The sequence below is a fragment of the Molothrus ater genome, chromosome 5, assembly GCF_012460135.2.
Source record: "Molothrus ater isolate BHLD 08-10-18 breed brown headed cowbird chromosome 5, BPBGC_Mater_1.1, whole genome shotgun sequence".
NCBI lineage: Eukaryota > Metazoa > Chordata > Aves > Passeriformes > Icteridae > Molothrus > Molothrus ater.
In genome coordinates this window covers 68831132-68843463 of record NC_050482.2, presented here as the reverse complement: position 1 = coordinate 68843463, position 12332 = coordinate 68831132, and the positions used below count along the sequence as shown (strand labels likewise).

At 43.2% G+C, this 12332-nt stretch overlaps 1 protein-coding gene across 4 annotated transcripts in view; it reads right to left on the bottom strand.

Moving 5' to 3' along the window:
• CALD1 (caldesmon 1) overlaps window positions 1-12332 on the bottom strand; it is a 172540-nt gene that overhangs the window by 22324 nt on the left and 137884 nt on the right. For 3 of the 4 annotated variants that reach the window (XM_054514968.1, XM_054514967.1, XM_054514969.1), the window contains 4 exons: window positions 7841-7987; window positions 5891-6845; window positions 5167-5241; window positions 534-670 (listed from right to left, as the gene is read on the bottom strand). In XM_054514968.1, the coding sequence (XP_054370943.1) occupies window positions 534-670; window positions 5167-5241; window positions 5891-6845; window positions 7841-7987 (1314 nt within the window). The remainder of the gene's footprint in view (window positions 1-533; window positions 671-5166; window positions 5242-5890; window positions 6846-7840; window positions 7988-12332) is intronic. The other variant, XM_054514970.1, reaches the window with a different exon arrangement.

Genomic DNA, 12332 nt, shown 5'->3' with positions numbered 1-12332 from the left:
TATTTTGGCTAGGAGAGTTTTTTACCTAACTGGAAAAACACTTTTCTACAAAAGCCATTAATTTCAATGTTTGCCTTGAAATGAAGAGGGAAGTTCTTTCTAGAGCTTCTCTCTTGGACATTTGAGAAAGCACATAAAGCACAACTGGATTGTGCTTTATTCTGTTAATTAAAGATAGGTGGGTAATTGGAAATAGGTTACTACAGTAAAAGTTGAGACTGGACTAAAAAAATTAGAGAACACAAAATATAGGGTTTTCTCACTATTGGTCTCTGTGTAGATATTAGAAATAAGTAAGAAGTAAAGCTACAGCAGAGTCAAACCAAGCCTCTTGTCTCTGCTGGGGGAGCCAGGCCATTTCCAGCTGCTTTGATGCTTTTCCTGCAGCAGAGTGGGGACAGCTCAGCAACTGCAGACCTGCAGCCCAGTGAACACCTGAGCCACTGCTGATGGTGCCAGCCCAGCTCCTCCACTCAGAGCCCCAGAGGTGGCCCCTGTAGCACGAGCAAGCCCAGTTCTCCCTTGGCACTCACCCAAAAGCATTCTCAGTACGTTTCAGTTTGGAGGCAGGGGGCTCACGCTCCCCGTTCTGCGCCTTCTGTTCAGGAACGCCCTTCTTGCGATCCCAGACACTTTTCATTTCCTCTTTGGGGGCTTTACCTTTGTCATCCTGTTCAGAACACAGCACAGATCACGGAACAAAAGACAAGACACACCAAAAAAGAAAAAAAAAAGGTCAGAACGAGGCATTCTAAATAACAGCTGAGAAATACAAATTTCTTGGAAGATTGGGAACTGCCTTCAAACTGTTCGTGTGCTGTAGGACAGGAGTGGTCTACAAAGCTCTAAACTGTGATCAACTGTCACTTTGCTGTCCTGACCTGAATTCCAGGTCAAAGCATCTTGAAAATAAGATTATCAGTCTTCTGTGAAAGGTGGCTGTGACCATGGGACTATGACACCACACTGCTTCACTCTGCAAATGCACCCCCAACTCTTCCTCCCACTGCAGCATCATTCACCTCTTGCTTCTCAAGATTGTGGGTTTCAAACTCTCTGGGACTTGTCAACACATTTTTTGGTAGCAGGTTTAAGGCATTGGTGTAATAAAAATAACAGAAAACCTCCAACAAATGTCAAGTTTGTGTGACAAAGTTTATGCTCTTTTCAGTGTCACAGCAGAAGGAAACTTCATTATTGCAAGAATAATGGCCAAAACACAAAATCATCTTGATATCAGAGCAGAACTTACTCTGACAAAAAGCACAGTCCTGCCTGGGGTTGGTCATGGGTAGCATTATCAGACTTAAATATTTAAACCTGTGAAGAAGGAAATGCTCTGGAAAACACGAGTAAAAATTCCCTTTATCCTTAAAAAGCTTTGTCTTATGATTCTTAGTAGTAATAAAGAATATTTTGTGCATAAATTTAATTCTTCAGTATCTCTTTGGAGTTATGAGCTTGAAGTATTTATCAGTATCACAAATGGCATGACCCCAGCATGCTGAGTCATGGCTAGATGCTGGTAAGGGAGAAAGTGAACTGATTTAAGTTATGCATCCTCAGGTAGAAATATTCTCTGTTAGTTAAGACCACCAGCCAAAACCAACTTTCAACAGCAGATGAGAAATTTACCTCCAAAGTATTTATTTGCTTTCCCCAGCTCTGCGCTGAAGGAAGGTTCTAGCTGGCAAGCAAGAAATACCTTCTGTGTAGAATTCAAATGGAGACCTTTCAAGAATAAATACTTTGGAAGCCTGTTGCAATCCCATTTGCTAACTAGAAAGATAAAGAACTTCTGTAACAGTCCTGTGTGCAACACAGCTGCTCTTAAAGGTGTCTTAAGATGCACCTTGAAATGAAAAAGTAGCACACAGCTTCACACCTCAAATCAAAAGAAATTTCTGTTCTTCCTCATCAAAGAGGAAGAACATCCACCCATCTCAACTCCTGGAGAAGCAAAATCTTTACCTACAAAGGATGAGTTCAGAGCCTTCAACGCCAAGATCCTCCTAAGGCTGGTGCAGAGTGAAGCCCCAGAGTCAGAGCCTGACTCTACCTGAGGCCAGTTTGCTGCCCCTGAGCAATGGATGCCACCATGGCAGCACACATTAGAAGTGAGCACAGGATGCTTAAACCACTTCAGCAAATTTGCTGCTGGTGGGGGATGTTGGGCACAACCAACAGAGGCATTTGCTCTGCTCTGAGAGCAGATTTTCCCACCCTCTCCTTCCAACCAGGCCTGGCAGCAGCTCCCTGAGGGACAAGAGGGGAGCTTAACTTCCATGGCTGTGCATTCTGTGGCCATGATGCTGCAAGAGAGGGCCTCAAGGAATGGTCCTGCTGGGCTGAGACAAGCAGGGCTATTCATTTATCCTGCTGAATGCCACCAGACAGCAGGACCATCTTCTGGGCCTTGCCAACTCAAATGGGTGATCATGTTCACAGCAGCAATCTCCCAATCCTTCAGCCCCACTCAGGGTGATGCTGAAACAGGCTGTGCTGACTGGTGCAAGATTCCTTGTGCCAGGATGTCTGTCCTGGGGTTTTGAGAGCATAAGATTTCCTTTGCTGAGATTTTCATCAAGACCTTCCTAAGTCTTCTTTAAAAAGCCAACACTTCCAGCTGCCTTATGGATTCAGGTCCACTGGGGAGGGTTGTATCTCTTACATCTTAATTGAAATCACTGAGAAAACTAATATTAAAACAATATAGTTTAAAAATTAATAGGTTAGGAAATAGCATTTCAGAAGCCAGTATGATTTATGACAACGTGTCTGCATTTGAGAAAGCCATTAACACAGCTTGGCCTCTTCATTCAAAAAGATGGTAAAACAAGATATTACAAATAAATTTCACATCTTTTGGGCTCAATCCTTCTCCTAGTAATTTAAATACCAAAGCAGAGATTGACTGGCAAAGAAGCAGCATCCTTTGTATTTCATTCCAAAGGCAGGCAAAAAAATAAGTTCTTTAAAAAATAAGCTGCTTCCCTAAATGACAGACTAATTCAGCTTCTGCTGAATTCAAAAAGGACTCAACTTGGAGCAGACAGGTGCTATTACCTGAATTGAAATAGCTCGCCTGTGCTCACATGTGGCAAATCTCACAAATCTTAATATCAAGCTACAACATGACCAAAGGCATGGTTAACAAATTTCCAGCTTTATATTTATATTTTTATCTTTTTCTATACTGCCTCTTCTGTTTGATTTTTATGCTATTATTTGAGAGCTGCGATTTCTGAATCTTGAGCTTGAACACCTTCAGACTGAAGCAAATCAGTTACTGAGGTTGGGGCCCATCTGTGGCCAAGTCCTTACTTGGGCTCAGTTATTTGGGGAGTTAAAAGCTGTGGGCATCTGGGTCTGGGGCTCCCCTGTAGAGTCAGCTGCCACCCCCAAACACCATGAGAAAAGCAACTGCTGCAGCATGTCTGGCCAAACTGGAAGCAGGAAATACCAGGAGTCTCACATCATGAGAAAGCTTGGTCTTGTGAACTTCTCAGGTCACTTTCAAGAACGAAAAACTGTGCAGAAGTTCAGAAAAAGAGACAAATTTTTTCTTGCCAAATTAATCAAAACCTGAACTCTGAGGTCCAAAGCAAAAGCAAAACCTGATTATGCAGATACATTCTGTTCCCTCTGGGTCCTGTTCATGGAACACTGGCATCCTCTTAGCTGCATGCACATTCAGAAAGAGACCTCACTGAATTTTTGTGTCCTGGAAAAGGGGGGGGGGGGGGGGGGGAGAAGTGGAGCCTGATCTTCCCTGATCATCATTTTTGTTCACAAGTAAAGAAGCAACAACTGAGATTTTCAATGCTCAGGATGGGTATTCAGCATTGCACTAGAAGTGGGATTCTATTAAGTTCTCTCAGCTTCAGCATCCAAAGATGGAAACACCAAAAATCACAAGTAACTTTTATAAGTCTTGCCAATTTCCTGGAATAATCTAGCCCAGTGGGTAGGGCTTAAAAGCATGATGAGATCTCCAGGGAGAGCTGGCCGAGCTCTACATAAGAACAAGCAGGACAACTGTGTCTCAAGTTCCCACAAATCAAAGTTTGTGGTCAGCTACAGACTCCTCTTTACATTTACTTGTGATATTCAAAGACTGCATGCTAAAGTGAATAGTGGGAATTAATTCTCTGTCTTCTTAATATAATCCATCCCTTTTTTTTTTGTGCAGCTATTTCCTCACTGCTTTCTGAGGGTAAGCTAAGCATGTTCCAAACTCATCTGCTAACTAAGGACCCTGGAGTGGACCCTCCCCAACCCTCATTGGTCCCAATCCACCAGACAGACAGAAATCTGTGCTGTCTCCCCCTTTAAGCCACACAGTCCTGCCTGAACCCAAATGTCTCCAAATTTCCAAGGCTCTGACCAGTCTCTGAGCAGTCTCCCCTAACCAGGATCAGAGGCTGGTTTGAAAGCTGCTGCACTGACCCAAAACCACTGCACAGCACTGAGCATGGCTCCCTGTGTCCATCTGCACCCTGAAGAGTAAATGGTCCCCAAATCTTATTTACTTACCATACAGTAAAACACCATGGCACCAGCTCCTGTGTTTACAGTGGAAATGCAATGCAGTAATTTTGGTGGATTTTTCTCTTTAAAACAAAAGAAGAATCTTGGGTATGCACAGTTTACATCATGGGGTGTTGCAGCTTGCAGGGGAATTATTAGTTGAGGCAGTCTGCTGGCCAAAGGGCCTAGATTATTATTATCATTATGATGATTATTATCAATTATCATGATGATGATGATTATTAGAGTAGGTTTTGTTCATAGGGAAAAAAGTTCACAGTAAAGTGAGAGGAAACCAGAGAAGGATGATTAGTTGATACTGTCCTGAAAAATTCATCCCCAGAGGGAAAACCATACTTGTGTTGTTGACTGAACTGAGTTTCCTGAAATATTTGTTTTAAGACAAACAGGAATTGGTCCTAAAGCCCCAAAAGAACAAACTACTTAAGAATTTACTTAATTTTAAGCACTTAAGGAGCTTCATCCCTATTTATTTCAGCAGGATTACCCATGTTCTTGAAGTGGAGCACAAGCTTAAGTACTTTGCTGAAGAATCAACATTCACTTATAGGTGCCTTATTTGTTTTCATATCTCAAGTTTCCCTATCACATCTAAATCAGTGCTTTATGAGTTACCTGATCCTGTATGGAGGTAGCTTGGAGCTTCTCTTCTGGCAGCTTTTCCTTTTTAGCTTCCACTTTTTCTTCCTCCTTGGTTTTTGGGTTTTCAGTAATTTATTTTTAAAGATAAAAACATTGCACCTGTTTGCATTTTTTGTTTCTCCACGCTGTGTTCACGTACCAATCCAGTGTGCAGCCACCACTCCATCATGTGCTGTTGTGCCCACACCTCTGTGTGCAGCTGTGCCCCCTGCACCCTCTCCAAATCCTCCCATTCCCACTCCCTCCCTTTGGGCCTTTCTCCCTGGAGTGGCATCATGCTCACGTGTCCCAGTACAGAGCCCTTTCCTGTGATTACATTTAGCACACAGCATTCCTCACACACTTCAACAGGTGCTCATAATGTTTTCTGCCAAGATGTGTGTGCCTCCACCTCATGGGTTACTGCATTAGGCCAGTTTTTATAGCAGCTGATGGGGGAAAAAGGCAGCAAAAGCACATGCAGAGGTCTGAACATGCAAGGTTTTCTTTGAATGATGGGGTGAGGTCAGGCCTGTTGTGCACTGAATTATTGGTAAGCAGGAGGGGATTTATTTTTAAAAATAGAGAGCCACAGCACAAGTGTTAGTAACTTCAGTACAGGACTAGATCTGTGAGGAAATTCCAATTCAATCTGTTCTTGCATTACATTTCACACAAACTACAGGTGTCTTATTTTGGTGCAAAATGTTTACTGTACCTGTTTTTTTGAGACAGCTGCTTGACGTTTTTCATCTTCTATTTTCTGTTCTTCCATCTTTTGTTTTTCCTTTAATTTCTCTGCTTCTAGCCTAGCCTTTTCCTCAGCTGCCCTCTTTTCCTCTTCTGCCTTTGCCCTCTCCTCAGCTGCCCTCCTTTCCTCCTCTGCTTTCTGTTTTTCCTCAGCTGCCCTCCTCTCCTCTTCAGCTTTAGCCCTCTCTCTTTCCTCAGCTGCCCTCCTCTCCTCTTCAGCTTTAGCCCTCTCTCTTTCCTCAGCTGCCCTCTTCTCCTCTTCTGCCTTAGCCCTCTCCTCAGCCGCCCTCTTTTCTTCCTCTGCTCTCTGTTTTTCCTCAGCTGCCCTCTTTTCTTCCTCTGCTTTTAACCTCTCCCTTTCTTCTGCTTCCTTCCTTTCTTCCTCAGCCTTTTCCTCATCCCTGAGCTTCTCTTTATCTACAGCATCAGTTACACTTTGCGTCCCTTCTGGCACAGCATTTGTATCATTCTCTGCTTTGTGTTCCTCTGCATTTACAGTTACTCCCTCTTCTTTATCAGTGGATTTTTCTGCTGTCACATCTACCTGATTTTCCTCTATGGTTTCCTCCTTTGGTTTCTCCTCCTCCTTGTCTTTTTCTTCTTTTTTCCCCTCTTCTTCCCCATCTTGCCTCCAGTTGTTCCTTTGGTACGACTTGGTAACTGTTTCTGTCTCCTCAATCTCACAGCGTCCTCGGCGTGTTTCAGCCTTTTCCTCTTTGCCCGTGGTCTCATTTTCTTCCACGTTGTTTACTTCTCTCCTGCTGGGCACTGACAAGCTCCCATCTGTGATCGTGGGGTCCAATTCCTTCTGGCGTTCCAGGGCCTCCTGCAGGCGTTTCTGGCGCCTCTCCTCCCGCCTCGCCAGCCTCTCCAGCAATGCAGCTTCATCATCTGTGGAGCGCTTGCTTTCCTCTCCTGCCACACTGTGCGAAAGGGACAGGCTTGCATTAAAAAAAAAAAACCCAAAAAAATCTTTCTAACAACATATGCACTTCACTCTTTCTAGGAAAAAAGCTTGCATCATCGTTCCATGGTTGGAAAACTCAACAGGTTACACGCTTCAAAATTTAGCTGCTGCTTTGATCTCTCTATCCATTCTCCTTGCCTTAAATTGCTTCTTGTGCTTGATATCACTTGCCACCACAATTTTGGTTTATTTCTATCAGTTGTGTTATGGCCAGTGGAAATCTGGGTATACTGTTTTTATTATTATTTATAGTATTATTATTTATGTGAAACTAAACAAATGATGGATGGACAGCAAGGCCATCTCTGGACAGACAGGGAGGCCACTCAGCTTGTGACAAGTGAGTGGTGATAGCAGTGATATGGTGTAATGCTTTAGGGGCTGCAGGGGCACTGCTGGGATGATGGTTGGACTTGATGATCGTAAAGATCACTTCCAGCTTGGATGATTCCATGATTTCAAGTGTCACCTCCTTCCATGAGCTTTTCTCCTCTTTATACCTGCCTGACCCTGACAATGCCAGGTGAGTGCTGTGCTCTGGAGCTCACACCCAGCACCCTGCAAGTGTGTTGCAGCCACAGCTTGAGGACTGGGTGCCCCCAGTGCTTTGGCCCCACGGTGCCATGACCCCTGTGAGCAGAACCAGAGCTGTGGTGTTTTGTGAGGCCGGATGCACTCATGCCTGAAAGAATCTAAGAGCCTCCATGAGCCTCAGCTGAATTACCCCACAGACAGCCTTGAGGACACCTGGATATGTGCCATGAGCCAGATGTGTGATGTTCCCACCCTACTACATAGACCAGGATGATCCTCACTGTGTGAGGTCCTTCTTCACTTTAAGGATGGCCAAACCCAGCACTTCAAACTCAAGCACCACAGCAAACCTCTTCCAGGCACTTCTCTGAACAAAAACTACCATTGGTTTGTCAGTAAACAACATCAGACATTTACCTGTTCTGGGCATTGACCTCAGATTTCTCTGTTGCTTCTCCTGAGAGATCTCCTTCCTCCTTTTGCCTCAGCCTCTCCTGCCGAGCCCGCCGGCGCCGTTCCCTGGCAGCTTCTTCATCATCGTCATCGTTCCTCTGGTAGGACAGCCTGCAACAGGGACAGGGAAACATTGGTGCTATGGCATATTGGACACTAAAAAAATCCCAAAAAGCAGTTTTCAAGAGCAAAGTAAACATGGCTACAGCAGCTGCTCCATGTCCTATTGTGAAAATAGGCTGTGAAATTGAGACGCATAATTTCAAACCCTGGTTTTCTTTTGTTTCTTAGAAGAGAAATTGAGAAAATAGTCCCCGTGAAGATAGCAGCCACACCATACTGGCTGCTGGCTCCTAGAAAACACCAAATCCATAAAAGCCCAGCTCTGTAGCTGAGCAAACATTCTCCTAGCCTGCACACAATCCTGTTGGAGCACTCACAGCAGCATTTGAACAGAGTTGATCAAGCCCATACAACTGAAACTGGAATCAGCAAAGCAGCTTTCCATCAGTCTCCTCTAAACACCACATGCTGAAAACGGTGACAAAAATCTACATTTTAAAGACTAGAAAACAGGGAGACACAAGTATGACAGCAGCTCTCAGTGGTTGGCTCTGAGTGCCAAACATCTGACACTCACAAAATTTTTGTGAGCCCGGAGCCCTGCCAGGCCAAATCACACAAGATCTCTGCTGTGATGAAAGCCTACAGCTGAGAACCCATTGTATTCATCTGCCCCAACAGATGATTACATTTAGTTTCATCCTGCTTGAAAAGGAAAGCAAGACCTTAAAATCCTAATAATCCTGTGTCCCATTCAAATCTTTGCTGAGGTTATTACTCTGGGAGATAAAGGGAGACGCCTGCATTCCTCTTATCTTTTTGAGCAGGGAAAGTGAATTAGGAAGCTAACATGTGCCAGACCCAGTCAGGACATTCATTTACTTTGCTTCTGGCAGTGGTCTGACACATCATGGTTAAGAAGTCTCCCTTTTTTACACAGTCACATATTTAAGTTAGCAGGGCAGCCATGAACATAGAAAAAAAAAAACAGAGTTCTGCACTGACTAAAACCAAGTACAGATAATGTTAGTTTTGCAAATATTTAAACATTAAAAGCAACTAAATTTGGTTTAGCCATTAATCAGACTCTTTGGGGGCAAAACTCTCCCATCACCATGTTTTGATGCTACTTTTCTCCTTTGCTGAAAGGGTGAAAGTATAGGTTCAGCAGGGATTCAGTACCCAATTTTGCTTTAAAAATTTAAAGTGGAAAACATGGCTGAGCCACTTGCCAGACCTAGAACAGCATTTTCATCCTCAGTGCACCAAAGGTTTTAGTTTGCTACTTTCATGCTTTGCTTTAAGAGGTTTTTCTTTGTAGAAACAACTCTTCTCAAAGAGAGAGCAACCCACGAGCAGCATGGCCATGAGGGAACACAGTGGGGAATGCGGAAGAAAGGAAGGAGCTAAATTAAAAGCACTAAAGGTGTGATGCAGGGAAGGTAAGGAAAAACACTTCCTGCCATTTGCAAGCAACTTCAATGGGTATCAGCATTTCATGTAGGTCTAGAACAGAAAGGATATGAATACAATAATAAACCAGTGGGGTCTTTAATTTCCACAGGAAAGAGACTCTGGAATAAAACTGCATTAGCAAACTGACCAGACACCCCCCTCATTAGTAAGATGTTCTGGCTCCAAGAAGCCTGTGATCTTTTCAACTCTGAAGTCCAGCTGTAAGGGCACAGGAGAGGACACACTGCTCCCAGCCTGGGGCAGCTGGACAATGGCCACAACTGAGTCAATGCCCAATGGCTATAGCTCAGGATTTGTCTTTGCAGTGAGACCACACAAAGATGAAGATGATTATTCCACTCTCTCTACCCACACAGAGTACCCCTACACAGCAAGGAGAACAACTGCTTCTAAAAGCCTCTTTAAAATGCCTTTTTTAAACCACCAGTTGCTCAGCAAACTAAAAGAGGAAATAAAAAGAATACCCTAAGCAAAAATTCCCACAAAATCTTATCTATTAAACAGATATGTACTTCCTGTCCTTGGACACTTATCACATAGATCATCTGTTAAGAAAGCTGAAAATGTCTCTTATTATGATTCTAAACACATCCATGGCCTTGCTACATATCACAGCAGTTTCCTACAGTGAGCAAGTACACCAGGTACTTTCACCTTAAGAATCACCTTAAGTATTCATTTCTGTTCACCAAAACTCCTGCAATCTGCCCAGTAATCAGGAAACAGTCATAAGGAACAACTAGTTGCAGTTTTTTAGGAGATGTGTTCCTTGTTTTCCTTACAATTGTGTTAACATTGCTTTCAGTGTAAGAGGTGACCCTTATTCTCCCATTGCAACAGATCTCTGTAGCAACCATCACAAGCAAAATCAATTTTGGAGCTCTCCAAAGCATATCTTCTAATTGCCGATATCTTCTGACATCCTTCAGACTAAGAGTAAATAAATAATAAAAAGTATATCTCCAAGATTTCCACTCTGTTTATCGGACAGATGGAAATCTGATGATGCACACTGGCCTGTGCTCTTTCTCCATCCTTGGAGAGCAGCCTTGCTGCCCAGCACACACCCAGCAACTCAATTAAACTGAACTTCTATCCATTTTTCACCCTCCACGTGGCTTTGCAGGCAAGTATCTCTCCACAAGCAGCTGTTCCAGCTGTCTCAGGCAGTGAGACCACAACACAGCATGATCTCCAAGAGGTATGCCAAGCCTGCTGATAACACTCCCTCGGGGAATATTCAGATCACAGAATATTCTGAGTTGGAAGGGACCCACAAGGAACATCAAGTGCAGCTCTCAAGGACTGAAATCTCAGACCTGAAGAACTGAACAACAAATCTCATTAACATCTGAGTAAGTGTAAAAATGTGGCCCTCAGATTGAATGGCGGGGATTTTGAGTGAAAAATAAATCTGCTGCATTGGGAATAGAGGAGATGTGGCCATCTGCTTCAGACCTTTTTCAGAGAAATACAGCCCTCTGTATTTTACACCAAACACTGAACTTATGTAAAGTTATAACCCAGCAAGAAACTTGGTAATAGCTGGGAGGATCATGGGGCTGAAATGATTTCATACAAGCCAGCTTTAACTGGTTTCCACTTGAAACCTCAAATCAGCCCAAGCATTATCTAAGGCACTTTGGGTTTGGAGTTCCTTGCCCAGTACTAGTACATTATTATTATTTTCTGAATTATGACAGCACTGAAATTTCCTGATCAAGCTCATGGGCTTCTACACTAGGCAATTTATGAAGATTGGGCAAAATCTGGTCTCCATTCTAAAGAGTGTGTATTCTGATTAAAGAGAAATCTTATAATTTGTAGCACAATCTGCCCTCAGTGAGTCAAAAATAAACCTGATGAACCTAAATTCTTTTTTTCATTTTTCACAGGAGTAGAAAAAAACCTGCCTAATTTGAGCTGGATCCCACTACTCCATTCTAGAGGAGGCGGGGAGACAGAACTGCTGTGGGTCTGAACTCTGACTCCATTTCAAGAGTCAGAAATACATGAAAAAATTCCAAACAGAACAAAAGCCTTTAAGATTTTTAAGCAGTTCATATGTGCCTTTTCTTTCCTCCATGGTTCACTCAAATGTCAGTCTGGTTTTTATGCCTGCAGAAACACCTTGCATCCTCAGCAGTGCCCTCACAACAGGGACTCAATTAGACACAATTGCACCTATTCAGCAAGCTCTTTCCCACACTGCTTTGTTATCCTGGAGCTCTTACATGTATTACAGATTGAATTCGCCTGTGGTCCATCCCAAGAAATGAGATCATCCATCCTGTACCAAACTGCTGCACCTCCAGCTTGCAACCTAACCTACTTCTAAGACCTCTGCCCTTTATTACGTAAGACCATAGCAGCTGAGGTGATATCTGCTGATTTGTGTCTCCAGATTTATGTCAGATGGAGGATGTCAGTAAAATGTCCTCAATGACAGATTTCACTGCCAGACTCAGCCCATAAAAGCTGAATTTGTTGGCCTTCTGTGCTCTTAGAAAGTCTTTCTATTTACCCAGGCTCTTCCTGAAAGGATGGGTGGGGTGAGGATGGACTTTGTTAAAATACCCACTGGGGAGTGCTCTTTGTGTCACTGTTGACATTCAGTCCCATTTTATTTATGATGAAATATGTTTTTAGTCTTTTTATTGTTTGCTTAATTTGTGTTATGATAGGCACACTTCAAAACCTGAATATAAACAACTGATCAATCTTCACCTCAAAATAAAAAATAAAACCATAACAAGAGTACATGCTTCCACAGAAGGCTCTGCCTCTGTCTTCCAAGCTTTGCGTGTCAATCTCAGCTGTATTTCATTCAAATCATACCTAAAAATGTGCTGAATGTTGGGGGGCAGTTGTGGGGAAAACTGTTTTTTCTAATCATTCTCCATCATTCAGTGAGAGC